The sequence below is a fragment of the Opisthocomus hoazin genome, chromosome 2 (assembly GCF_030867145.1).
Source record: "Opisthocomus hoazin isolate bOpiHoa1 chromosome 2, bOpiHoa1.hap1, whole genome shotgun sequence".
NCBI lineage: Eukaryota > Metazoa > Chordata > Aves > Opisthocomiformes > Opisthocomidae > Opisthocomus > Opisthocomus hoazin.
Window position 1 is genome coordinate 104887040 of NC_134415.1, and position 27920 is coordinate 104914959.

At 47.2% G+C, this 27920-nt stretch overlaps 1 protein-coding gene across 5 annotated transcripts in view; it reads left to right on the forward strand.

Moving 5' to 3' along the window:
* Nucleotides 1–991: 991 nt before the first annotated feature.
* ELOVL5 (ELOVL fatty acid elongase 5) overlaps nucleotides 992–27920 on the forward strand; it is a 41583-nt gene continuing 14654 nt past the window's right edge. Inside the window, exons 1-3 of one of the 5 annotated variants that reach the window (XM_075414669.1) lie at nucleotides 992–1050; nucleotides 24361–24426; nucleotides 26342–26529. In XM_075414669.1, the coding sequence (XP_075270784.1) occupies nucleotides 24369–24426; nucleotides 26342–26529 (246 nt within the window). In that variant the 5' untranslated portion in view covers nucleotides 992–1050; nucleotides 24361–24368. Of the gene's footprint in view, nucleotides 1051–2902; nucleotides 3173–4173; nucleotides 4260–19874; nucleotides 20088–22171; nucleotides 22474–24360; nucleotides 24427–26341; nucleotides 26530–27920 lie in introns of those variants that run through there. The other 4 variants (XM_075414671.1, XM_075414672.1, XM_075414668.1 and 1 more) reach the window with 4 other exon arrangements.

Consider the following 27920-nt stretch of genomic DNA (forward strand, 5'->3'; position numbering starts at 1 on the left):
TGGGCTTGTTCAGCCTGGAGAAGAGAAGGCTGAGAGGGGACCTAATAAATGCTTATAAATATCTCAAGGGTGGGTGTCAGGAGGATGGGGCCAGACTCTTTTCAGTGGTGCCCAGTGACAGGACAAGGGGCAACGGGCACAAACTGAAGCGTAGGACGTTCCGTCTGAACACGAAGAAGATCTTCACTCTGAGGGTGATGGAGCACTGGAACAGGGTATAGAATCATAGAGTCATAGAATGGTTTGGGTTGGAAGGGACCTTGAAAATCATCTTGTTCCAAGCCCCCCTGCCATGGGCAGGGACAACTTCCACTAGACCAGGTTGCTCAGAGCTCCATCCAACCTGGCCTTGAACACTGCCAGGGAGGGGGCAGCCACAGCTTCTCTGGGCAACCTGTTCCAGTGCCTCACCACCCTCATGGTGAAGAATTTCTTCCTAATCTCTAATCTAAATCTGCGCTCTTTTAGTTTAGAGCCATTTCCCCTTGTCCTATCACTACACACCCTTGTGAAAAGCCCCTCTCCACCCTTCCTGTAGGCCCCCTTCAGGTACTGGAAGGCTGCTGTAAGGTCACCCCGGCCCTCCTCTGGCCCCGCTCCAACACATCCACGTCCGTCCCGTGCTGAGGGCTCCAGAGATGGACGCAGGACTCCAGGGGGGGTCTCACCAGAGCAGAGCAGAGGGGCAGAACCCCCTCCCTCGCCCTGCTGGTTGCCCGGGGGGCTGTGGATTCTCCTCTGCTCAAACACGCTCCCGTGCCGCCTGCTCCGGGCGACCCCGCTTTGGCGGAGCCGCAACCCGCCGACGCCTCGAAGCGCCCGGGGCGGTGCTTCGAGTGACGTCACATCACTCCCCCCTCCCCGCCCCCCCCCCGCCGCCGCTCGCGAGCCCCGCACCATTCTGACGTGCCGGTCAGCCCACGGCCGGCCGCTGGGCGGGGCCCCCCGGCCTCGCGCCCGCCCCGGCCCCGGCCCCGCCCCCGCGGCGCCGCAGCGTGACAGAGCCGGCCGGTGCCCGCCCGCCGCCCCCAGCGCCGCCGCCGCCGCCAGGTAGGGCCGCGTCCCCGGGCGGGAGGAAGGGCAGCGCCGGGCCCGGAGGAGGAGGAGGAGGAGGAGGAGGAGGGAGGGCCGGTACCGGACGGGGGCCGCGGCGGGCGGGGGTCGCCGCTCCGCGGGGCGCGCAACAAGTGTGGCGGCGGGGCGGAAGGCGGGCTGGCGGCGAGCGGCGGGGCCGCGGCCGGCAGCGGGGCAGGAGGGAGGGGAGCGGGGCGGCGGAGGGGCCGGGGCTTGCGACGGGAGCTCCTTTCCCCCCTGCAGTTAGTCAAGAGCATGATGCAATCCCGCATTGCCATGGCTACCGCATCCCGGGGCGGCGGCGGCGGCTCCTTCCGCCGTGGCGGGGCACGGAGTCGCCAGAAATAACCCGGGCGGGGACGGGGTGGGGGGGAGAACCGGCTGCCTTGAACGGCGAGGGAGCGGCCCACGGCCGGGCGCTGCCTCCCCGAGGCTCCAGGCGAGAAAAACCCGGGCCCGCTGTTTGCCCCGCAGCGGTGGGGCCGCCGGGGCCGGGAGCTGCGGGCGGCCTCGGAGGGGAGGCGGCGGCTGTTTCCTCCTCCTCCTCGTCCTCGTCGTCCCCGATGCCGTTACCCCGCTCTCCGGCCCGGTGATTGCCGGGTTGGCGTGCGGGGCAGGGCAAAATCTCAAGATTTATCGAGTGCAAGCGTTGGGAAAGGAGTGCCGAAGGAAGGGCGCGCGGTAGAAGCGTGCCAGGCACGGGCTTGCTCAAAAACTTTGTGACTTGGCTTTTATCTCTTCCACCGCCTCCTGGAAGCATCCGCGGCGTTAGGGGTTATCGTCTGGGGCGACTGGAAGCGTTTTCTGCTTTCCCGCCCTCACCCGCTTCCCGCGGGCGCAGCAGCGGAGGACCCGACTCCGGAGAGCTTCCCCGCACCCGTCCGAACCCGCAGGCGGAAGGCCGGTTTGGCAGACCCCGGGCGGGGATGGCGACACCTTGGCTTGCTCCGCGAGAAGGGCTCCTGGCAGATGGCGAGGGGGGTTTCTGCCCCTGCCAGCCGGGTACCGCACTGCCTGCTCGGTGTCCCAGCCGCGGTGGAACGGCGCTGCCCGTGCCCCTAAGCAGTGTTCCATGTGCGGTGGGTGAGCTTCGGTGGGGCCGCGGCGGAGAACGCGAGCGAAGAGCTCAGCCGGCTGCTGGCGATGGTGAGGGAAAACAAGGCACCGCAGCTGGGACGCTTCCGATGGGGAGGGCTCCGAAGCTGCTCCGTGCCGGTGGAAACACAAACACGCCCTGCGGCTGAGACCAGAGGGCAGGCGTGCAGGCACCTCCGGCCCTTCGCCGGGGTTTGGGGCCAGGTTGCTTCCAGGGCGAGGTTATCTCTGCGAGAGCAGCTCTGTGTCAGTGCCCGGCAGCTGCGGGCCTGCCGGAAGCCCTGGGCTTAAATTGTCACCGGTGGCCCTGGCTGGATGGGGGGGTTTGCAGCTGTGGAGCCTTTGTGGATGCGGGTGAACGGTGTTGCTGCATCGGTGTTAAGCTGCTGGCGTAGAGGGAGGGGATTTATCTGTTTTTAATACGAACTTGTGAATGACGCTGAAGTTCTGTGATGTAACTTTGGTAATTCACTCTCAGCCCTCCTCGTTCCTTTGGTGCAGTCGCAGCCCGAGATGTTTCTCTGTTGTTGGCAAACTCCAGCGCTAAATACTGGTGTATCCTCACCGCTGGTGACGGGAGTCGAGGCTGCGTCGGGGAGCGTAAGCCTGTGGCATGCCTGATCATCTGGTGCTGTTTGGCAGTGAAAGCTGGAGCTTCTTACAAAAGTATTCACATATTTGAGGTGCGCTAGGCGTAATCTGTTTGCAGAGCAGCGAGCAGCCGAGGCACGCGCCCTGCCTGGGGGCAGCTGGGCTTCCACGCGTAGGGCGAGGATTCCCCTTGAAAACTTACGGAGCCTGGAGGTGGCTGGGATCAGCCGGGTGGAGATCCTTCTCCAGCTTCACACGAACTGAGGGGCAGAGGAAAGGGGCTGCTGTGCTGTGAGTTTGCTGGAGTTAAGGCTGGGTTTGCTCTCGAAGATGCTGTTGCCAGCTGACACAGGTCAAGGGGGCTAAAAGGCATGCCAGAATTTTGCTGGATTTTTACTGAATTTATGACAAGGTGCGTGTTACGTATGTAATGTGTGCTGGAAGCCCTTAGGGACTTCTTTGTGGTTTTTATCCGTGATTAGCTAAGTGAATTTATCATAAGTGATCTAACTTAAGTCCCCTGTATTTCAGCGTTCAAATGCAACCAGAGAGTGTAGCAGTGAAGTTAATATGCCGTGGGGCTTTGTCTCAGGAGCTGGGGAAGGGTCTGCTTGTTGGTCTGTTTGCCTCACTGTGCTTTTTAAAAAGCAATTGCAGTTTGTGTGGTTTGGTGACTTTTACATACCAGAAACTGATCAGATGAAGTATTTTTGACTGGAACTCATTCATATTTGGTACGTATATATAGCATCATTGAGGATACTTAGTTTATGTGCTGTCTGACTAGTCTCTGGGTGTACTTCTTGCAGTATTTTTAGTAAGTTGATGTTGTCTTTACATTCCTCAGCAAGGATTCCTCTTGTTGCATTCCTTGCCTTTAGTACTGCCAGAGTTGAAGTAAAATATTTTGAATTCTCTGGTCTAATATCTTCTTTCCCTGCTGACCTTCATTTTGTTTTGTTTACAAGAGGAATTAGCTTAGAGAAGATACTGTTAATGGAACAAAAAAAATATAAATTGGATATAGTACCATAAATCCATCAGGCCTCTGGGTAACACCTTTAATGGCTCATTCTTTTGCAACTTGCTAGGAACAGATTTGTGGAAATATGTTTGAAGATTGAGATATTTTGGAACGTTGGTGGAACTAACAGTATTTTAGGATTTTGGACTGACCTGGTGGTGAGGTCCGTCAGCCACAGGTGGAAAGCCCGGCACTGAGAGCGATCCAGAGCTGCCCCTTGGGAAGCGTATTCCTTGTAACTGACATTCAGTCGGTAATCGGTTAAACGCTGTCAAGTACTGAGCTGACCTCGTTCCTTTACCTTCCTCATTTCTGGGGCAGCAAACATTGCAACATCAAAAGCTGCTGATTCTGCTGAGCTCAGAAAAAAACCCCACGCGTACGGAGCGAGGTGGTGGTGCTTACAAGGTTAAAAGACTCGTCTTCTGCCTTGTCTTCTAGTGGCGTCAGTAGCCCTCGCTCTGTGGTGGACAAGGTGAGTCTCCCAATGAACACGTCCCGGCTGAGACAGATCCCGGGGAGAGAGGCAGCGATTGCGTACGGTCTCCATGTTAAAACAGCGCCGTGCCTCTGTGTCCTGTTGTCCCCTCTGTCCTTCTTGGAGCTGAAAGGATGCCACCGATAGGCTCTCACCCTTGCTGCCGCCCCACGGGCTGGGCAGGAGGGGTGGGGTGGTGCGGGGCAGCAGGCGGTTGGGCTTGGCGGCATTCCATTCTGGCTGTCACCTTGCCACCAGCACAGGAGATGGCTTCGGCAGCGCTCGACTTGCTGCCTGGCCAGGGGTTCCTGCCACGGCGGCAAGAAGCCAGAGCTCCCACGCCTTCTGGATGGGTCGTGCCAGAGAGGTCCCTTTGGACTGGGAAGGCCTTTTGGGGCAAACGGGCTCTTGGTGGCACGTTGTGTGTTGTTTTTTTTTATTCCGGGCATTGAGGGTTTGTTCTCTGAGCAAACAGAGGCAGGGATGCTCTTTCACTGCTGAGGAGCAGAGCCACAAATACCTCCACCTGTTACTTCTTGGCTTTTTTTTGACTCCCATGAGTGGCGTGCTGTCTGGAGATGGGTCAGAAGCAAGCTCTGTTGCCTGTTCAAAGCTACTGAAGCTCCACTTAGATTTGGCAGCTCTTCATACAGGTCGTGAAGGCATGTATGGGGGTGATGGTGCTGTTTGCTATAACCTCCCCTAGGTAACTGAACAACTTGCTCATTTTGTTCTCTTAATCTCAGTCCTCTTTTGTTACCTTCTTTGGTTGCCATGTCTGAGATTAGTGGTATAGGGGCAAGATCTGTTTAAACATAGGAATACTTCTGGGACTGTTCGCCTCAGCTCTTTCCAGTAATGCTTTTGTTTTCCTGCTTTTACAGTGTACAAAATGATGTTCTTCCAGGATGGAACATATGCTTTTGAAAGCTGTTTGACTATGTAACAGACTGAAGAAATTGATGCTTACTGGATGGCAGTGAGAGCATGCTTCTCTGTGTGCATCCAAACGCTTCGCAAAACTGACAATAATCCCTGTAATCTGTAGCTGTTTTGTCGTGTGCAGTATAGTCACTAACTCGTTTTGTGATTCTTAAATGTGTTAGAAATGCAGAAGATTCCTGCGATCCAAACGATTTACGCCCGCTAGCATTGGAAGCACTTTTTCCCTTAAATGGAAGATCACACGCAAGGACAAGTTAAAAGGATAGTCAGTGTATTATGTAGAAGTTAATCTGTTTAGAAACTGATTTCCAGTTCAGATTGCTTTGCTACGGCCTTTCCTAAGGCTGTTTAAATTTGGTGTTGCAGCAATATGGTTAAGAGGGCATTGCTGAGGCTGACATCCCTGGAGATCCCAAGTGCTGATTGGTAAAAGCGGTTAATATCTGGGTTCCCGAGGGCACCGAAGCGTGTTCCCTGCTGACAGAACAGCAGTTATATCTCTGTTTGATAAAGGTCTTGCCAACAGTGACCTGGATTGACTTTTTGATTGACAAATCAAACAAATGCTGCCTCCAATCCTACTACGGAGATAACTCGTAGAGTTGCTGTGGAGTGTGAATGCAGTCGCTCTCCCTAGATCTGTTTAATGAGATTAATCTCCTAAAATTTATTGCGTTGGTCTCTCTGTTCTTGTTTTGGCATTTAGGACACTTTATCTTACAGGGTAAATAAGTGCACAAGAGCAAACTTGTCCAAAGTATGTGGTCGGTAAACGCTTTCCTGCTGGGTTTGATGTGTTGGAGAATTATTTAATTTCCTCGTTGAAATGGTTGACTCATATAAAACACAAAGCGTCAAGCATTTAGAAAGCACAATAGCAGTCTAATAAGTTCCCTTACCAGGTGAAGAGATTTTACGGATGCTTGCTGCTAAATGTAGTTGTCACTTCTCCAAGAACAAATGAATCATGCTGCTTATGCTGAATGCAGCGCTGCGAATCAAGAGTTGGTCTCAGCATCCCATTGCATCTGGGTATTTTGCATGCCCTTATTAAAGCATTATTAGCTGTAGAGGTTGTGCTTCATTAATGATAGCTTTGTTGGTGACAAACGGGATACAAAGCAGGTAGAAATATAAAAGCCCTCCATGAACTTGTATTTGTGCTGAAGTTGTCTGGATTTAATTGACCTCCATGTCAAAGCTTCATACTGAACATTTGTGTGCCAAGTGAGATGCTTTGGGCGATGACTAAATACACTGAGTTGCACTCAGTGTACGGAAGATATAACTTCAGAAGATATAACTTGCTTGTGCAAAGCTAACAGTGAATGTGGAATAAACCCTTTCACTGGCATTTTCAAATTCTGCCCTGCTTTTTGATCCTTACTAGATCCTACCCTTTGAGACACTGGGTCAGCAGTTTGAACAGAGTAACTCTTTGTAGAATCGTAGACTGGCTTGGGTTGGAAGGGACCTAAAAGATCACCTAGTTCCAACCCCCTTGCCATGGGCAGGGACACCTTCCACTAGAGCAGGTTGCCCAAAGCCCCATCCAGCCTGGCCTCGAACACTGCCAGGGAGGGGGCAGCCATGACTTCTCTGGGCAACCTGTTCCAGTGCCTCACCACCCTCATGGTGAAAAATTTCTTTCTTGTATCTAATCTAAATCTACCCTCTTTGAGTTAAAAGCCATTACCCCTTGTCCTGTCACTACATGTTTTTGTAAAAAGTCCCTTTCCAGCTTTCTTGTAGACCCCTTCAGGTACTCAAAGGCTGCTGTAAGGTCTTCCCACAGCCTTCACTTCTCCAGGCTGAACAGCCCCAACTCTCTCAGCTGTTCCTCATAGGAGAGCTATTCCATCCCTCTGATCATTTGTGTGGCCCTCTTCTAGACGTATTCCAACAGGTCCATGTCTGTCTAGTGCTGAGGGCTCCAGAGCTGGACGCAGGACTCCAGGTGGGGTCTCACCAGAGTAGAGCAGAGAGGCAGAATCCCCTCCCTCAACCTGCTGGCTGTGCTTCTCTTGATGAAGCCCAGGATACGGTTGGCCTTCTGGGCTGCAAGCACACACTTACGGGTCATGTTTAGCTTCTCATCAACCAGCACCCCCAAGTCCTTCTCGTCAGGGCTGCTCTCGAGCTGCTCTCCGCCCAGCCTGTATTTGTGCTTGGGATTGCTCTGACCTATGTTCAGGACCTTGCATTTGGCCCTGTTGGACTTTGTGAGGTTCGCACAGGCCCACCTCTGAAGCCTGTCCAGGTCCCTCTGGGTGGCATCCCCTCCCTCCTGCATGTCGACCGCACCACACAGCTTGGTGTCATTGAAAAACTTGTTGTTCCGCTCCTCTTATCGCTTGGAAGCACTCCTCTCCCTCTGTGACCTTGAGAAAACTGTTTCTCATCTTGCTGGCTGTCTTTGCTGTGGCTGGAGGGTAATTATTTTTTTCCTATGCACAAGTTCAGCTCTCTGCTGTAAAATGTAGACTTGATTTCAAAAGCATGTGGTCTTGATTTCAAGTAACACTCCAGCTTTTCAGGTGTGTGTATGCTGATGGACGTTTCTGTTGGTGACACAGTTCCTAAGGATGTTACCAGTGTTAGACAAAAACTAACAGGTATTTATTTACAGAATAAGTTGGTTTAGCGTATTAAATGAAATACACCTGAAAGTATTTTATTGTTTTAGGCCATATGTTTAGCTAATTAATTCATAGGCATGCGAGTTTGTATTGGTGCCTGTTTTGCTCTTTTTTTTCTTTTTTTTCTCCCCCCTCCCTTTACTTTATGCTGTTACAAACTCACTGGGAAGCATTTTGGATTAAGGGAGTGTTTCTGCTGTGCATTTGTTGGCTAAGGAGGCCCTAGCAAGTGCTAGTTACGGGAAAATGCCTTCTTCCCTTAGGTGCCGTATGGTTGCGGGTTTGGAGCAGACCGCAGCGTGGTGGAGGAGCTCCTCTGCTGAGTTAAAGCCATGGCATCTGTATTCAGATAGAGGTCTTGAAGCTCGAATTATGTCTTGAAGCTCTTAGAAGTGAGCAAAAGAAATCTGCTTGTATGTTTGCCACTACTTCATCAAGTGTCAATATAGGGATCCGAACATAGGGGTCCGATCTGGACTCGTGTCCTCAGGTTTGGTTTCTCTCGAGATGATAACAACTTGGGAAACTGTAGACCTTTATGCCTTAATCTTTATAGGCTTTCCCTTAAATATTCTATTTCTATGCAGATAATTTAATCAGAAAGCTTCTGTTAACCTTTTCCTAAAGGATTATCTCCTGCTCCCAGCTGGCTTTTAAAAATGCTGATTTTTCGAATCATCATTCTGAGAATCGTCTCCTGGCCAAACAGTAGGGAGAACCTTTGACTTAAATAACAATAATTAAACCTTTAACCAGTTAGGAGGATGACATTCTCCAATGTTTAACGTCGCCCTGCCCTTTGGAAAAAGAAACTTGAGAAACCTTTTTGCGTGCTGAAGTTCAAACAGCATGCTAGTTTGGGTGCATGGCACGTGTGCTTGCTGAAAAGCATCTGCGTGTTCAGTTCGTGCACGTGGCGGCTCGCAGGCTTTTGAGCAAGACCTCACGTGGTGGCTGCAGGACAATGTTGGTAGAGGCAGAGGAATCTGGAGTTGGCTTTGAAGGACACAGTGACAGTTTGCTGTGCTTGCATTTTTATCTGCATGCTGATGTGGATTGCAGGGTGGCAGATGCTTATGGTGAATGCCTGATTCTGGTTCGGTGGTTCATTTCTCCTTTGCAGGACTGGCATGGAGAGGTTGCTCGTAGCTGACCACGGACCTGGTGAACTGACGCAAGCTCTCAGCCTTTTGTCCTAAGTTAGGGTCATGCATTTATCACTTGCGTCATATATTTGTCCCTCAGTTCACTCATGTACAGTGGCCTTTTGGTGTGTTGTTAAGCTTTGCATTAGTTTAGTGAGCTTGACTTATTGCATGCATGAGGCCTCATTAATGGGGAAAATAGCTACGCTTGTGACACAGTTCAGAATTTTCTTTTTTTATTAACATATGTGATACAATGACAGAAAATACGCTGCTAGCCCAGCAGCCGTGGTTACTTAGGACTTTTTCTTTGCCTCCTCAACAGGCCTAAGTAGAAAAGCCTGTCACAAAAGATTTGAGCAGATTTTTTGTATTTTATTGAATTCTGACTTGTGTGCCACCCAGAAGGCGCAGCTCACACCATGGTCACCTCTGCAGCCTCTCGTTTGCTCTGGCTACAGCAGAGGTGGCTGAGCTTTCCCAGCCCTGGCCCCCGGACTCAACCGTGGGCTGGGAAACTTTGGGTGGGTGTCCCCATCACCTTCTGCAAGAGGTTTAAGTGCAGTGTAAGGGCCAGAGGAAAACGCAAGCGTGGGGGAAGACCAGCAGTATGTAGGGTGGCAGACCCGTTAGGTAGGGATGGAGAGGGATGGCACTAAGCAAGTCAGTAAGGAGTACTGCATTTGGCAAGCCTTGTCTGTTTGGTTAAAAACGAGGAGAAAAAATAATAATAATACAGGTCTGCACAGAAAGGTCGTGGTGTTCCAGTGTAAATCATTGCCCTGCTAATGCATGAGCTGCTGCCGCTGCTTATAGGTAAAGATTGTCCGTGGGCATAAGCCATTTTTAGAGCCAGTGATGGTGTCAGACCACTTGTCATGAGAGTTTGAATGGTTGTAGCTCTGTCCTCTGGTTTTGCAGCCTTCGTCAGGTTCCCGAGTAATTCTTCAGAGGCCGTACTCGATCCTGCACTTTTACTTGACAGATTCCCAGAACCTCTGACTTCCCTATCCATTCTTCTGCCCTTTCAAAATCATCATCATCTGCCCTTCAAGCAAGCAAAAGCAGGCTGCGAGTCTGACCGTGCCTTGCAAAACAAAAATAACATTCTTTGGTACTTCTTTGTATTGATTTCTTGTTCTGTCACCACTAAGTGGTTGCATTAAGGTACAGGGAGGGACTGCTAATGTTGTTCTCAATGGTTTTTCTCTCATTTCTTGAAGTCCACTACTTAATTGCCTCATTCCTTCTAAATTCAGTAGAGAGCTCATTTAGATAAGGTATTCAAAGCTAAACTCCAGTTGAGCAATTTGCCGAGCTATCATGAATTTCCAGTTGTGCAGACTGAATACTTCTCGGTTTCACAAAACACCTTCAGGATCAAATGCTGCCCCAGCACCAGTATCAGTTGCAGGTAGCACAGTTCAGTTTTCTAAGCATTTGTGGAAACTGACTTTGTGTCTTAAAATACACATTTAGGAAGCTGTTAAAACACAGATTTGAGGACACACTCGGTGAGAACCCGGGGGTGTCACCAGGTTTTAGCCAGCGTTTGCAGGGTATGAAGAACGATCGTCCCGCAGCGAGTGCTTTGCATCCCTCGGTGCTGTGTTGCCTCCAAAGGAGAGATGTGTGGCCTTGGGGGGAGATGACTGGCTTTGGACCTGCGGTGATGGGGGCTGCAAGTGAATTGCCAGCTGAACGCGTGAAGAAGCTTAGCAATGAAGTTTCGCGGTTTTCCACCCCTCTCCCCCCCCTTCACTTTTCCTTGCTGCTCCTTTTCTCGCTTTCGTATTCCTCTCCGTATCTATTTTTCAGGCTTTCCCTTTTAAAAGCTTGTTCACCCGGCGCCCTGGGAGGTTGTTTTGCAGAGCAGAGGAGCAGGGCTGGGTTTGGGGATGATGAAGGATCCCTAATCGGCTGTAGTCGGCTCTGACACGTCCCTCCCTACAGCAGCATCACTCTGCTGAGACCCCTACCAAGTTCCCACCTAAGCTGTCAGTCATTAAGGTGCGAGCAGAATATTAACCAAATCTGGTGTATTAATTTTTTTCCCTTCCTCTGTTCATCTGCAACATACCAGCTCCTGCATGAGGCCGTGAACTCGAGCGTTTAGCTTCCCTGGTCTAGAATAACAGGTTTATTTAAATGAAGCCTCCCTTCACTGCTGTTTGTCTTAGAGATGACACATCTGTGTGGAGGACTTGCATTCCAGGGAGATAAAAACATTGTGGAAAAATAGCCTTCAACCACTGAAATTGTCTTTTGAGATTTGAAATATTGTTTCACGAAAGAGTTTTGTTTTTGCAAAAAAGCATGTTTTGCTTTTAGCATGCAGTAAAAATAGAGCCGTGGTGGTGGCGAGATTCTGGAGGGGGAAACTTTCAGAGAGCTGCCAACATGAATAAGCAATTTCGTTGCCTCATGCTTCATTCTGTATCCTACACAGTCTGTACAAAACATACATGAAATAGGTGCATTCAGAATGTACAGGTTTGGTCTTGCCTGCTGAGCAATTTTTAATGTATTGCCATCCATATCCTAGATGCCAGTTTTACTGTAGAGGCTAAAGAGCCTGTCTTTTGCCCAGAGTTTAAAGAGTTGCTTTACAAGTGTGGCTAATGAAACTCAAATTAATTCTTTCCTGTCTCTCATTCCTGGCAGAATATGAGCACTTAGGAGATACAATGCAAGTTAGGTTTTCACTTTGCTGCGAGCAGTGTAGTAAAGAAAAGTTTTATTTTCCATCTATTAATCACTTTCTAATTATCTAGCGATGTGTTTTTCTCATATAACTAATTTAATTTTGAGCTCTGGCATTGAGTAAAAAATGTTTGGTATTATCAGAAGATCAAACTTCTCACTGAAATTTAGTCTTAGGCTGCTGCACTCAAGTTGTGTCTCAAATCACTGCTAAGGTTGTTGCAGGATCCTCAGCTGCAGGCTGACAAGTGTGTAGTAAGAGTTTTCAGTCACGTTCACCATCTGTTTAGGTTTTTATTTCAGTCTTTTTCTGTGTATTTCTTTTTCATAAGTTCTGTTTCTACTGGAATAGTTTTGCTGTGTTTAGAATCATAGAAAGTTTTGGGTCGGAAGGGACCCCTAGAGGTCATCTAGTCCAACCCCCCGCAGCGAGCAGGGACACCACTAACTAGATCAGGTTGCTCAGAGCCCTGTCCAACCTGGTCTTGAATGTTTCCAGGGATGGGGCCTCCACTACCTCTCTGGGCAACCCGTTCCAGTGTTTCACCACCCTCATTGTAAAGAATTTCTTCCTTATATCCAGGAGTTTAGATGGAGTAAAACACTGAAGTTGCCTTTTTTTGGAAGAAATCTGTGGTTGGTCTCTGTCTGTTGGGTTTCTCGATGGTTCGTGTTCTCCCCCTTGCCTGCGAGTCCTGCCCTCTCACAGCTGACCTGCTTTGAGACCACCCTTAGTACTGCGGTTTTCAAGACAGAAATGTAGTAATGTGTCTTAAAATCTGTCTCCTTCATATTTTGAACGTTTCAGAGGAATGGGTATTTGCTTTTTAGAGTGCAGTAATCTGTCCGTTTGTGCTGTTAGGATTATATTTAAGAAGTCTCTGCAAGGTAGCTCTGCATGACATTAACATATCCTGTATCACCTTTTGTTATTTCACATTTTCTTTTTTTCTGCAGTTCTTGCAATTTTCACTAGAACCGTTCCTGTATGTAAAATGATGTGTGTGCAATGCATTTTGTTTTCGACTGCTCTTTAGAGCATTTTAGAATTCTACTTTAAAGGTTCTGCATCTTTCTTTTTATCTGTCTGCTTTATTTACCTTTCTGCTACGGTCTTGGTTTCTTGCCGGGTGCAATGCGATGGCTTTGCTGAGCTTCAGTCAGGTCAGATGTGTTTGTCACCCACATGCCTGCCTTGTGCTGGTACTTCTCCTGCAGTAAATCAGGTGGTGGGATGGACCCAGCTGAAAGCTGGTCTTCTTGCTTGGTTGTTTTTTTTGGGGCTACCTCAATTTCCTCCTGCTTTCTTCCACCCGGGCAGGGTGGAGTGTAGGGGACGAGTGAAAGCACCCCTTGCAGCAGCATCAAAAGCTGTTCTTGATTGCTCCTGGCCACCCCACATGCCCTGGGTGTGGTTTTATAGCTGTCACCTGGTTGAATGGAGAAGTTGAAGTGAGGGTAAGGCGATGCGGTGGCTGTCAGCCCAAGGGTTACTGGTGGTCACGAGCCAGCACCGTAGCAGGTGTGAGCAGGAAAAATGCCTGTATGGAGGGGAGCTTCTCATCTTTAGGAACAAGTAAGTTGCCGAAGACATTGTTAGAGAGAGACTTTGCAGAAGCGTTGAGGCAGAGGCGGCGTATCTGGTACCCCTGCTCCAGGGGACTGCTGCTATGCGGAGGGCGGAAGAGCTGCAGGGTCAGGGAGAGAACTCCTTGCCTGCTGCTTGTCTGGGTGTTGGTGTGTGTCTGTATTTAAAGCAGATATAGTGAATTAAAGTACTCGCCCTGCCTTTGATCTGGTACTAAAAGAGTGGCTAAATTTTGGAGGGAATGGGCTTATTTTGCTGGAATTCCCTACATGAATTCTGCAGGTGCCTGATTTTTTTCTATTACAACTTGTAGAAAACAGCTTGGCAGCTGCCAGATGTGTGGACAGTGTGGGTTTTTTTTTTCCTCTGATAGTCTACTTAAAGTTCGTAGAAAGAGTGGATGATAAGATCACACTAAGCTTTACCACTACAATATTTCCTTTTAATTGGGAGGTTGGTCTTTCTTCCCTTAAGAAAAGAGTAAAATACAAGAAATTGCAGTACTTTCATCCTGGAGCAGGACCTTCTGATGAAGTAATGGTTAGGAAAGTGCTGCCAACATCAAACCAAGGAAATGTACAGGTAGAAATGCTTTCTCTTCTAACTACTCCAGGAGTCAGCCATCTTTTTCAGTGGCCCTTGTTACAGGGATGATTTGGTACCCAGAAACTTGCTGATTCTTGGCAGGGGTTGGTTTGGCACAGGTCTGGTGCAGGTCAGGATGTTCAGCTCTTCAGGACTCATCAGGCTTTTTAGCTCTGAGCTTCTGTAACAGAAGTGCTATCAGCTGGCTGCATAGTTCTGGCAATACTTCATTTACGGATGTGCTAAGTGTCCGTGTTTTGCTAGAAGGGGATGTGATCCAACTGATGCATCTGTAAAAAAAATTCCTGTCTCATCATCTTCTGCCCCTTCATGAGGACATGTAGTTGTCGAGGAACGCAGCAGATGTGACAGTAAGTCTCGTGGCTGGGCGCTTGACTGAGGCGGCTGGGGGCTTGCAACCTTGCAACCTGCCTGTAGGCCCACAGCCCCAGGGACGTACTCCAGGTCCCTGCCATGATGGTGGGCACTCGCCTCTGAGCTAAAACCAGAGTTCCTACAGTGGAAGCCCCTATGATGTCTGACGGAACTTGCTGTGCTTCAGTTTGTGCCCGTTGTCCCTTGTCCTGTCGCTGGCCACTACTGAAAAGAGCTTGGCTCCATCCTCCTGACACCCACCCTTCAGATATTTGTAAGTATATATTAGGTCCCCTCTCAGCCTTCTCTTCTTCAGGCTGAACAAGCCCAGCTTCCTCAGTCCTTCCTCGCAGGAGAGATGCTCCAGTCCCCCAATCTTCTGAAGCACAGCAAATTCCGTCTGAACATGAGGAAGAACTTCTTCCTCTGAGGGTGACGGAGCACTGGAACAGGCTGCCCAGGGAGGCTGCGGAGTCTCCTTCTCTGGAGATATTCAAAGCCCGCCTGGATGAAGTCCTGTGCAGCCTGCTGTAGGTGACCCTGCTTTGGCAGGGGAGTTGGACTGGATGACCCACAGAGGTCCCTTCCAACCGCTACCATTGTGTGATTCACTCTCAGTACTGTTTGTCAGTGCTGGGCAGGAAGAAAACAAGGTCAGCGTCTCACATTACAGAGTGTTAACCCCTTTATCCTTTGGAAGGGAGATTAGATCTTCAAAGGCAGTTGTTTTTCTGAATGATGAGCCTATTATTTTTGTACTGTTTTGAAGGCAGGGGGTTTAACAGAGCACCCAGCAGCAGGGTTTTGCTCTGAGCAGCACAATGCCAAGGCGTAACAGTTGTACTACGAGTAATTTTTTTTTATCCTTTATTTCTCTTAGTTCTCTGAATGGTGGGAAAAGTAACATTTCTGGTACTTTCTTCTATTTAAAGCTACCAGCCATTTTTTACGTTCCTGACTTTTTTTGATAGTACAACTGTACAATGTGAACAGTACTGTCTGGCACGATGTCTGGCATCTTAAAATGAAGGCACCACGTACTGATACAGCTGCAGCCTGACAGGATTAACTCATGCCTCGTGGGGATACTGCAGGAAAATAGAAAAGTTTGAAGATTGACTTCTGGTAGGGTGCCTGGCCGTACGAAGAAACAGCAGAAAGGCCCGCTGTGGTGTGCATTTACAGTGTCAGTGAGTGTCTCATCTTCCTTTAGGTAAAAGCGTGGAAATTCATGTTTATTGGGGAATGTAACTAATTCAATAGATACCATGTTTGGGATTGTTTAGTGTGTTATGGCCCACCAGGGAATTTCAGCCCTCCTGTAGCATTCCAGGTACTACCCCGTTCTCACTGGAAATAAAAGTAAGGACACAAATAACTACTTTACATACTGTGTAACTGGCCTAAGGGTGACTTGTTTGTGTGCTTTTGCAGTGTGATCTATTTCCCAAACTCGAGCGGTCCTCCAGAAGGTATCGTTCACCCATCTGAACACAGGAATTGTAGCTTCACCTCTTAGCAGGGCATTTCAGTCCGGGTTTTCTGGGCGCTGTTATCCCTGCATCAGCCAGATTTGCATGGTGCAGCATTACTTTCATGACTGTCATCCTCAGCTTTCATAGGCTTCCTATAATTCATCAGCTTTTTATTGGATCGCTGTTTCTAGTCAGCATGTGAACCCCAGATAACCTTGTGATAGCTACAGCCTGTTTACTGGAGAACTGCACGCGGCCATCTCTTGCTTTGTACGTACGGTGTTCCACCTGCGCAGGAGAACTGCAGGTGCTTTGATGGATCAGATGGCGAGCTTTCATATGTCAAGCTAAGAAATGCCGAGAGGATAATCAAGAACTATAGACCTGTCGTATCATTTCAGTTTTCTTCTTGAGATGTCCCCTGGGTTCAGGCCTCGGTGCAGCAGCGTTTTCACTGACAGAAGGGGCAGGCTGGTGGCAGGCGCTGGCTCGGTGCTCGGGCTCGGTGCCACTGCTGCCGGGTGTTAGAGGAAACGAGGGTTCACATGGCAGGACAGCCCCCCGTTGCAGCTCTTTTTTTTTTTTTTTTTTTTTTTTAAATTTTAGTATGCAATTATGAGATGTGGGCATTTTATTTAAAAAAAAAAAAAGTAAATTGAAGCTTACTGTCTTGAAGCTGCGCAGTACTCTTGAACTCTGCTGCTTGTAATGGTCGTGCAAGGCTGGGCTCCTGCATCCTTTGGACCTGTTGGCCGTGATCTCATCGGCTCTGTTGTTAGAAAATAGAGAGTCTTGAAGAAGGAGGCTCATTAAAATAGGCTTTGGGGACTGGACCTTTATTTTTCTCTTGTGGAAGTAAAAAGTTCAATGGAGTGAAGTGCACAAATGGAGATTAGAGGACCCCCTTTATTAAAGAGGAGGAGTTTTTCAGACCTTTTTGCAGGTGGCACTTGAATAAGAGAAAGGAGACCCAAAATGAAAGCTGAAGTCCTTATGGCCCTCTGGGCTTAGCTTTTGACTCCTGCATCTTCTCAGCTTGCTCTCTTTAGCTTCCTAGGCTTCCTCTGGCTAATTTGCTGTTGTGAACTACAGCTAGAAACATTTTTCCTATTGCAGTACCAGCACTGCTTTTGAAAAAAGAGGGAGCTTCAAATTAAAACAGTAGCTATTAATGAACACTCACATACTGCTTGGGGGAGGAAGGCTTTGCAGCAAAGCTGTATAGCGAATGGTGTGCTTTGGCTTTCCTTCCAGAAAAGTCAACCTGGAGCTCTTGTGCCATGTACATATTTTCCTTGTTTCCATCTAACCTAGCTTGCTACAGATCCTCTTCTCGGTTTCTTTCCCATATTAAAAAACAAACAGTTCTTTAACCCCCAGCTGGGAGTTGTCTGTGCAGTGTCCTTGCACATTTTATAGTTGCGCGCTATTGCAAACACAGCAGTTGAATAAACCTGCGTGCTTTGCCTTTTCTTCCTCCCCATTTCATTTCTGTAAATACTTTTGCAATCTGCACTTTATGACTCTTAACAGCACCGTGCTATAAGCTGGCAGCGGCTAGGAAGTTTCCAGCGTCGTGGTGCCAGGGTAAGGGCGCAGTGGCCGGGCACCAGGTACCCCCTCGAATGTTTTATTCTGGGAAAATGCACACTGGCGCAAAACGCATTTCAGTGTAGTGCTGGGGGATGCCGGGTCTGCTGTTGCTAAAGGGGGCTTTGCAGCACAAGACCCTTATATCTAGCAGGATGTGTCCTTCTGGGATGGAGAGGCAGCGGTGTACCCTTTTCCACCCATTCTCAGCGCTTCTGTGGATGCGTTTGTGTGGTTGCTTCCAACTCGGTCTTCCCCCTTGACTGTGGTCCTGCGCGTTCTCCCTCTGGCTGAAGTTGTCCCCCGGTGCAGCAAGAGCTGTTGACTGACCTCAAGGGGATGAAATGCATGTTAAGCTCCTAATCCTAGGACGTTCAGATCTTGATTTGGGCTAGTTTAGATCTGCTGAAAATATGAATAAAACTGCACGGACCTGTGATTTGTCTTAAATCACCTATCTGAAGGTGGTTTAATGAGGTGTTGGGTATTGAGCACAATTAGTTATTCCATTTTGCAGCATCCTTTCTTGTATTTGTTCCGTAAAATACTTCAATTGCCACAATTGTGTTTATGTATGAAGGCAGTCATTACTGAAGGGTTTGAGGGGGTAGGATGATGGGAAAAGTAATGGCAGGAAATCATCCCCCTAGTTAACTGGCCAAAGTCTTCCTTAAACCCCTGCAGTTTTGAATGTTTGCAAATCTCGTTGAGGTTAAACCGTTGGAGACTAGCCTCTCTCCTTTGTCCTGCGTTTCTCACTGTTCCCTGAGTTTTATAGAAATCATTTATTTCTAAATGTCCTTACGCTGGTGCTGCTAGTGAGCGTGAAAGCTCGGCGCTGGGGGTCCTGATGAGTCAGCAGCAGGCTTGGAGGATTTGCTGCTGCTGCAAGGTGGACCAAAAATCTGCATCGCTTTGCTAGAGATACAGTGGCAAGATAAAGTTTAAAAATAGTTTCTTGCATTTTAACAAAACTGAAGTGCAGAATCCACAGCATTCCTGCTTCAACTGGTTTCCCATAGAATAAATGTACTTGCACTTTCAGATCAATATGGACTGATTTATTCTAAACTCCTTTTTATTGCTAATATTACGCATGCTTGGGACCTAAGATGGTATTCAGAAAGGGCAAATAAGGGGAATCTGGGGTTGGCGGCGAGTTGAGAGGCAAAGGGAATGCATGCAAGGGGCAGTTAAGGCTTTGGGAGCGGAAAGGAGGAGTTGGGCAGCTTTGGAAAATGGACAGTTAATGATTGACAGCTTTGATTATCGGTGCTGTCTTCCAGTTCTCGGGCAGCTGAGTGTTTTCAATTCCAGGACATGTACGAGAGCAAACAGCAGCGTGATTGTTGTGCTTTTGGAGGAGGGAAACGAGTCACCTCTGCAGTGGCAGGGACTGGGAAACATCACTTTAATGAGAAAACACAATTCAAGATTTCCAAAATCAAGTGCCTAAAATTAGGCTTCGGAGGCCTAATTTAAGAACGGAGCAAGTGGCCGGTTTCCAAGAAGGCTGAGCAGCCAGGCCTGATGGCGCGTTGCTCTCGGAAGCCAACGCAGTTATTCAGATGCCTATTTTGGGGATTTTTTTGGAACTCCAGTTCAGGCACTTAAATGTGAAAACTGGGATCTGTTGTTGCAGGGCGTTCTCGAGCAGCAGGGTGGGAGCTGGAGGATCCTGCTGGAAGGGAGCAGGCTCCCAGTGCTTTGAGCTTTCAGCACAAAATGTTTTGTTGCTGCTATTTGGTTTACTTCAAAAGAGTGGCATGGGATGGGAGGGGGCAAACCTTTAGATGTTCATGCCTAGTCTTTGTACTCGGAAACTGAAGTTAATCCAAGAAGAAACTCAAGAAACAACATTAAAATGCGACCGAGAATTCTTAAAACACTTTTTGGCATAAACCCTCCAGAATGTTTTCTGTGGAACGTGTAGGAGAGAATTTCCTTTGAGGGGAAGGAGCTGGTAAAAGACTTCAGCACTTAGTAGCCCTTTCCTCAGAGAGTAGTGATGTGCATTAGAAGAGCAGGTTGCCACTGCTGGTAGCCTGTATGAAAAGCTGTTGTAAATAAATTTAAAGAAAAAAAATTTACTACGGGAAAAGCACATCTCTGTGTAGCCTTTGGCCCGTGTTTTCGGTTGCGTGGCCAGGGCCATCCATGCCCAGACGAAGAGGCAAGGCAGCGCTCGCATCTCCTGAACATGTGGGTGCTGCCGGGGCGTAGTGCATGTCCTGGTTCATAGCCCCAGAAGTGGACCAAGGATGTAAAAGGTTCTGTGGACGTCAAAAAAAACCCTTATCTAAGTCAAGAGGATTTTGGAAAAAGTAATATTTTAATGATGGGGTCGATCTTGTTGGAGCAAGGCGAGGCTTCAGCCTTCGTCATGTTTGTGTTGCAGAATTGGAAGTGCAGTAATTAAAAGGATCTTGCAATATTTCTGTGAAAATCAGTGCTGCTTGGAGATGCTTAATAGCTTTAAAAATATGAAGAGAGCCAATGATATGATCTCTCGATGCGTTTGTTACTTCTTTGGAGTAGTGCTTCATACTAGGTGAAGACAAAGGCCTGGTTAAAGTCATCCCTGCTCTGTGTTTCCTGTTAATATCTGCAGTCCTCCTAGGAGTGGCTTTGTGCACTACCTCCTGCTCCAATTCAAAAATGAAGGTTTTTTTCTTCCCTCGAGCTGTATCATCTGAACAACCTGGATGTGTCCATGCTACTACCACACAGGCAGCGAGAATTTTCCCTCTTCTGTATGATGGAGCACCAGACCTCAGGAGGTCAGTGTCAAAGGAAACAATCTCTGGAAAAAAAAAAAAAGTGTTTTCGGTGTCTGCTCTCCAAACCTTTCATCCCCCAGAACCTTCATCTTGATGTGCTGACCCCAGACCTCTTAGTGCTTGCCCCAGCCCGGCGCCATTACCCCCATGGCAGGGGATGCTGTGTGAGTAGCTGCAGCCACCAATGCTGCAGCCAGCCCCTTGCTCGAGTCCTTGAATTGCATCTCACTTCGAGAAATTAATGCTCATCTGGGTGTTTGATTGCTTTGTGAACTGTTCTTGTAACCTGTCATCCGTAATGGGTGCTTGCAGCCTAACGGTGCTATCTATGTCTCTACCTATAGCTTGCAAGTCATAGATGAAGAAGTTGCATATAAACCAAGGAAGCTGATAGTGTTAAAATATAAATCTGATATAATGACACATCTCTGCTCAGTAAGAACAAATTAGCAATGTGTATGGGTTTTTTTCTGGAGGTGGAATGGTGTTTATTATTTTGACAGGTAGGAAATTTTTTCCTCCATCCTACAAGCATGTAGCTGCTTTCTCCAGCCTGAGGAGACCTTTACCCTTCCATCTCCCCCAGCTTGCGATTAGCAGCTTCCTCTGGGCTTCTCCTGGATTTTTGTGTCCAAACACAGATTGGTGTATCACAGCCTTCTTGTGTGCCGGTGGCTTCCGTCTGATGCTGTCAGCTCCAGGTCAAGTTTTCATGGTTCCCTGAACCGTGACCTTTGGTAGGGTGGGTGGTCACCTGTCAACGGGTGGACTGCTGAACTCGCATTCATGCAGTTGGCTCGACTACAGCTCAGCACTTGGCTTTGTGAGTGGACACGTTGTGAACTTTATTTTGTTAGTAGCCTTTGTGCCTTTTTTGTTGGATTTCCAAACCCTACTTGCTTATCATCCTAAGAATTATAGGGGAAGAGAAAGTGAGAGCTGGTTTTATGCTACTGAACGTAATTAGCAAAGTTAAGTATGTAGGATGGATCCTTTCTTACCTTCTGTTAATGAGAAGAATGCAGTCCTTTTGACCATGATGTGGCTTATTTGGATGGACTACCGTGATGTTTATGTGTACCAGAAGAGCACGAAAAGCACAATGCATTTTTCAAACTGTGTTGGAGGTCTGGTTTATGTCCATTAACGTGAATATCTGGAAACTCTGAGACGTCCTCCATGTACCTCTATGGAAGATTCTCTAGTATCTGTAAAAATCAGCTGGGCTGGGCTGGGTTTAAAACACCAGATGTGTGTTTTCCTGGGTTAAATATGTGGACTTGAAGGAGCACAGCCTCTCTCGGGCTGTAAGCCTGGGCACTTCCAGACACTGATCCATCTTGCCCTGGTGTTCAGGGCTCTTCCTGCGCTGGTGAAATTTGGTAGCAGAGAGGATGGTTGCCTTCCTGTCCCCTGTAGAAAGGCAGGTTAGGGAAAAATAGTGTGTATAGAGGTACCTGTTCTAGAAAGCAGCGTGTGGCATGACTGGGTCCTTTTTTTATTTGCCTTTTTCTGACTGTGGGTACTGAATAGTGTGCTTGGCTGTGGGATGGCTGCTAGGTAAAGGAGCATTGCTGATGATCTGCTCGTGCGTGTGGTCGGCTGCAGAATTCGCTGACTTTCAGCATGAGGAAATGTGCCCATTACAGTGTTTCAAATGGCAACTGGTTTGATTTTTGTGGAAGTCGATGTTCCTCTGAATCGGGAAAACTATTCGAATTAAAAAAGAACCCTTGTAGTCGCTGCCGTTGGAGCAGCGTTTAATGTTGTGTGGCTGTTGGCGGGAGACTTGATGCCTTTTCACATGACCCCCGCTGAACAAAAGCAGATTGTTTCCCTCTGTTTTGCTGTTACGCAGATGAGTTCCTTTCAAAACAGTTTCTTTTTCGGCAAATTCTGGAAATCCACACCGGGAGTAGTTCTCCCTTCGCTGTGCCTTTTACAATCTGCTGTCTGATAATGCTGGCACAAAAAGCTGCTTTGGGGTGGCAGCCCAAAAAAGCCGAGAGCTCTCCAGAACACCTCCGCTTCTTGGGGAATGAGTTTTTCTTCCAGTGCTACGGAAGGGCTGATGGTTGAATTTCATTTCTTGCTGTCTTTGCTCTAGCTGGGTGGAGCTTGTTGCTGCTTTCTTTGTTGTTTCATTTACTTATCTGCATTTTCAGTGTCCAGCAAACAACCGTATACAGCAAGTCAGTTCTGGGTTAAACTTTTTTGTATATTTTTGTATAATGAACCTCTGTTTTTGAAACAAACTCTCCCACCTGGAGTCTTCCTCTGCAAAAAGGGGAGTGGAAGCCAGGCGCAGATGCTGGGTTGTTGGATGATGCAGCGCTGTGTAACTAAATCAATCGGTGCTGGATCAAAGGAGCGACCGACAAATTGAGTAAGTGGGGATTTCAAGCGACAAAATTAATTATCCGCCGGGGAGTGCTTTTCCTGGCGATATTTAATAGCTGACCGATTAAAAAAAAAAAAAAAAGAGAGGTGGGGGGGGACACAAAAAAGAAGAGCTTGCTCTAGATAACTTACTTTCTTCTCCTTGGAAATGATATACTTCTCACAGTCTTCCTGACGTTTGTGCTGCTGGTGGCACAGCATAGACTTCTCGTGGCCGTTCACACGAGCGCTCGCCATTTGAGTGTCGTAGCCGGCGAGGTGACATAATCCCAAAAATGCACCTTCTCGTGAAGCGTGGATTTATATGGGCTGGGCTTCTTCGGCCAGACGATAAAGCCGGTGTGAATCAGGGCTGCAGTAGGCTCGCGGCGCCAGGCTCCTGCCCGCGACCCTGCCGTCACAGGGTGCGGGCTCACAGAGGTGCCCCCGCTGTGTGAGCGCCCGTGTCCAAGTCTATTTTCATGGTCCCAGGGTGAGTTGAAGCCCCTGAGGGGCTAAGCGGCTCCTGGTCCACTTTGGACCAGGGACAGGGCATCGTTTGTGCCCTGCTTGGCTTTTTGTGCTGGGCTCGGAAGAAGTGGAGGTGTCAGTCCCAGCTGACTGAAACCAGAGGACCTAGTATTTGTTTTACTGGCAGAAATCAGAAATGCCCTGGAGGCAGGGTTTTCACAGGTGCCAGAGAGATGTTTCTCTAGCTGGGACTGAAAAAATAAATAGAGATGAACTTTTTTGTTGTTAGCAACTACATGTAAGCTCACATAGTTGTTCCAGTTTATGCTGTGGTTACGTTGACAGCTTATGTGCTCCTTACGTTATTTCCCCGTAACTAAAAATTCCTGTTAAGGTTAGTACTTCAGGGGGGAGAAACACCGAGAAGTGAAAACTATCCTGTTAAAAATGGATAAAATAATGTCAGTGAAAGTTTGGTATGGATGTGGATAGAAAAGAGGAAATTGGAAGGGTTTTTTCCTTTTTTCTTTTGGTTATTTTTTTCCTTAATAAAGAGGAAATGAGTTCCTCTTCTCTTCAGAAGAGCTTCGCGTACCGTTATCCCTGCTGCTGGGAAGTGTTACTGCTGCTTCCCTGCTTTCAGCCTGGGGAGGTACAGCAGCTGGCGTACCCCAGTGTATATAGCAGGGGCTACTAGTACATACTGGCCGTGTGAGGAGCTGACAGAGGACGTTTGAATCACTCTACAGTACTGACGTTGGTCGAGTTTTATCTGGTAACGTCTTACCAGTGAGCAGTTTCTGGAAATGGAGGTGCTCCTGCCACAAACAGCAATGTTTTCTCCCTTTCCTCTTCAGCCCTCTCTGTCGTTCGGTGGCTGTTGATCTCTCAGTTTTATGGGCTGTTAATCAGAGCTGTAATCAGTCACCTATCCACAAAAGTGATAGCAGAGCCAGTTTTCGCTTTTTTTTTCCTTCCTTCCTTCCTCCTCGCCAGCTAGCGTTGCCAGCTGTTCGAGTCTCTTCGTGAAGAGACCTTGGTCGTATTTGTTTGAGCATTTCAGTGTTGCTGGTGTTCTCCAGGTCCAACCCTTCTCCTCCTCCTTGCAGAGGAAGCGTGCAAGATGTCATCCTGTATTTGCACTTACAAAATACAGAATTAAGAGGAACTTCAGGGTAATCCAAACTCATTATTTTAAGCTTCTGTGTATCTAGATCCGTGATTAAATACTGCTCTTCCACCAGTGGCTGTCTGAGACTAGAACAGGCTTGATGTGCTTTATATATGCTGGTAATGTCCAGTATGTCTGCTGCAATTTTTGCATATTAGTATTTTCTTTAACTCTAACAGATGGTATTCAGATGGTTAAACTATTTTCGTGAGCTGAAGAACTAACTTTCTCCTCTTCTTTCCGTTTCGGTAGGTTGTAGAATGGAACTTCTGGATAAAACAATCAACAGCTACCTTGATGTTTGGCTTGGACCCAGAGGTAAGATTTGTCAAAACTTAAATACGTAAATAAAACAGGTATTAAAATGCAGGTACTCGAGCATAAGAGACAGCTTCCTTCTAACATTCTGACATTGACAGGTGACTACTTTCTTCAGTATCTGCAAAGCATCAAAATGTGTGATTCTGTAATGAGTAAAAAAGTCTGTTCAATGCTTCTGCTCTTTTTACCTGAAGTGCTGCTAATTTTTCAGCTGTGACAATCATGGGTGCTACTCTTCTTACTGTCAGTTGAGATTGTGTTGTTTAGTCTTAATCTCACTCAGATCTTCACCACCTTTTGGTTTTTAGAATTTAGTAATAGCTTTTATTTAAAAAAATCTTTTTTTAATGTGCATTTGGCAATTTGATAACATAAGAATACTCTTGCCCTCATAACTAGAGCTGCTAAGGAATTCTTCACTGAAAAAGTCTGTAGTTTTTGGAAAGCATTGCTTCTTTGAAACCATTCATTTTTAAAGAAACAATGGCTTTGGTAGGCTTTCCACTGGGAAAAACTCTACAGGCGAAGAACAGCAATCCTGGTCAGCGCGAGGAAGGGAGAGGCAGTGGGACCAGTGGTGGCCTCGTGATGAGGGCTTCCAGCAAGGGTAGGGATGGCCCTGTTCCTCCTGCTCCTGACCAGAGAAGACTAAATGCCAGCATCCCATACGAGTGCGCATAGCAATGCTGCTCAGTGGCATCAGCTTTCTTCCTCTGATGGCTTCAGCAGCATCTTCCCCACCACTTTATTTGTCCCAGTGCAACTCCAGTGGTGGTGCCGCTTCCTCACAGAACAAAGTCCACAGGAGTGGAACAAGCCTCTGATCTGTCAAAGTGTGTTTTCTGTTTGCTTTTAGTGGCTTGGTGACCGTGTTGTCCCTCTCTTCATACTAAGCCCATTTAAATTAGTCTGGATGTTCCAGCACAGCTTAGGGCGTGTGCTGGCATATGGTCTATATTTGCTGTGACTTAAAAATAATGAACCATAAAGGTGGTAAATCTAAACAATTCCTCGGCTTTCTTAACTGCTTCCCAACCTACGGTTTAAGGCCTCACTTCTTACGTTCAGGATCCACGTATGACTCCTTTAAAATTAAATCAGGGCTGTGAATGCCAGCAGTACTTGAATTGTTCATTTATGGGTTGGTAAACTTGGTTTCAATCCTTTGGGTCGACTTCAGTGAGAGGATTGAAATACCGCCATGCTGTTGCCGGGTACGGATAACACAGCTGTGGTTCAGAGGCTCAAGCACTTGTCCCAAGTGTTCCCCTGAAATCCTCTCATTTGGGGTAGTTTATGTGCTGTTCCCAAGCGGCTGACATGTTGCCGACAGGGCTGGCTGCTCTGTGTGTCATCGCTCATGCAAGGACTCCAAAATTTAATCCTTTTAAGTAGCACATAGTACTAATTGGGTTAGTATCGATCCAAAAATAATTATCGGGATCATCTACCGATAAACACAAAGGTGTCTGCTTCATCCATGGCTTTGCAGGCTCTGTGAGGAAATGAGGTGTGTACTATCGGGAAAGGTTGGTTTGAGAGAATAAGGGGGAGAGGGTTGTGGAAGCTTTTCTTTAGAATTTAAGCTCATCTGTGGTATTCAAGATGGACGACGATTCTGAATGGTAATGAGTATTTAAAAATAATAGCGGTTATAATTTAAAAATGTTTTTGCCTTAGGAATAGAATTATATCTGCTTTCATTAACAATTGCACAACTAAAATCTTATTGTATGCGAAGGTTGTTTGTAATTAGCCATGTGGCCCTTAATGAAGGGGCTTGCTGCTCTTCCTTCGTCTTTCTCCAGTATTCTGGCACTAGAAACATTTTGAGTACAGCTTTTTCTGGATGCACTAAACTCTTCCCCTTACAAAGTCTAAGTGTTGGTGTGTTTGTGTTTGTTTGTTTCAGACCCCAGAGTAAAAGGATGGCTTCTTCTGGAGAACTATACACCTACCTTTATCTTCTCAGTCTTGTACTTACTAATCGTATGGCTAGGACCAAAGTACATGCGGAATAAGCAACCGTTCTCGTGCAGGGGTGTTCTAGTGGTCTACAACCTTGGACTTACACTGCTTTCGCTGTATATGTTCTACGAGGTAGGAGAAAAGGGGCTGGGTCGGGGTTGTTTTGCAGTGTCTGTTATATTGGCTTGTGTTGAAAATGATCCCTGAGGACGGTCCTCCTAAACCTGGGGAAACATCTGCAGAAATGTTGCAATCGTTCTTCAATGTCACTTCTTAGGGGAGAAAACCATAGTTGTAGCGTTACCTGTAAGGATGGTATGACACAAACCTTAAAGGCTTAAACGTCTATGCTGACCTCTGTTAGCAACGTTTCAAATGCGCTTCTCTCGCGCAGCGCACGTGAAGGCCTGGTCTTTCAGCGTGAACCTGGCTACTCCTTCAGTAACTCCTCCTTGCCTAGAAGTCACGCTCAACGAGATCGTGCTGGTGGATTGTACAGAGTACTTTGTAGGAAAACTACGGCTTGGTTTGGAGTGCAAGAAGTGTTTTATTTAAATGTCTTTAGTCATGCACACACTCTTTGCATCTATTTCTGTAAGCTTGCAATAGCTTCTTTTGTGTCCTCTTAGTTTTGCTGAAACAATCGCATCAACGCCATTGTGATTCATCTGTTTCTTGGAAGTTGAAATCTGAACACACAAATGGATTTTACACTGAGTTGAACTTTCTGTGGACTGACTTTCTTTTCCTAACAAAACAAAGATTTAGGCGGGATAAAGTTTTCCACTTCCCGGAGAGCACTTTAGCTGCTTTTACTCAGAATTGTATGTTTGTTGTTGAAGTGAAAATTAAGAACTGTGGCAGTGTAAATACAAATGTGGTCAGAAAATGACTGGGTGTCTGGCTTGCTTTTAATCAAAACTGTTCCTCCTTTCTGCAAGGAGAGATTTCATTCTCAACATGCAATTACAAGCTACTGCTAAAACTACTAATCTCTTTTTTTTTTCTTTGTTTTTTTTTGGCATTTGCTTAGAAGTGTATGCAAGCTGTAATTCTCCTTTAAGTTTGTAGTTAATTCTATACTGTTTTGCAAGGTGAGTATTTAGATAGGAAGTGATTCAAATTTAAAGTTCTTTCTCTTGTGTAATGAATTGCCTAGTCAAAAATTACTGAGCTGGGTTATTAAGAACTTTGATACTTAATTCTTCAGGGGGAGCTGTTCTGGATTCAGTAGGTGCTTGGGACAACTTGCATCCCTGATGTGCTTACATTTCTAACCTCCCTGTCAGGATGTTATAATCCAGAAAAATTTATGTTCATCTGTTTAATTTGTCTAAAGTAGTGTTTCTGTGGACTTCATGTACACCATCTGCATTATTTTATGCCGATACTATTTGTAATGATATAATAATCTATTGTTTTAACCTGCAGTTATGTTACTGAGGGTTTACAAGTGCACACTTTTCTTCAGTTGCACGAAGTGTGGATAAAACTCTCAGGACTGCCAATCTTTTTTGCTTGAA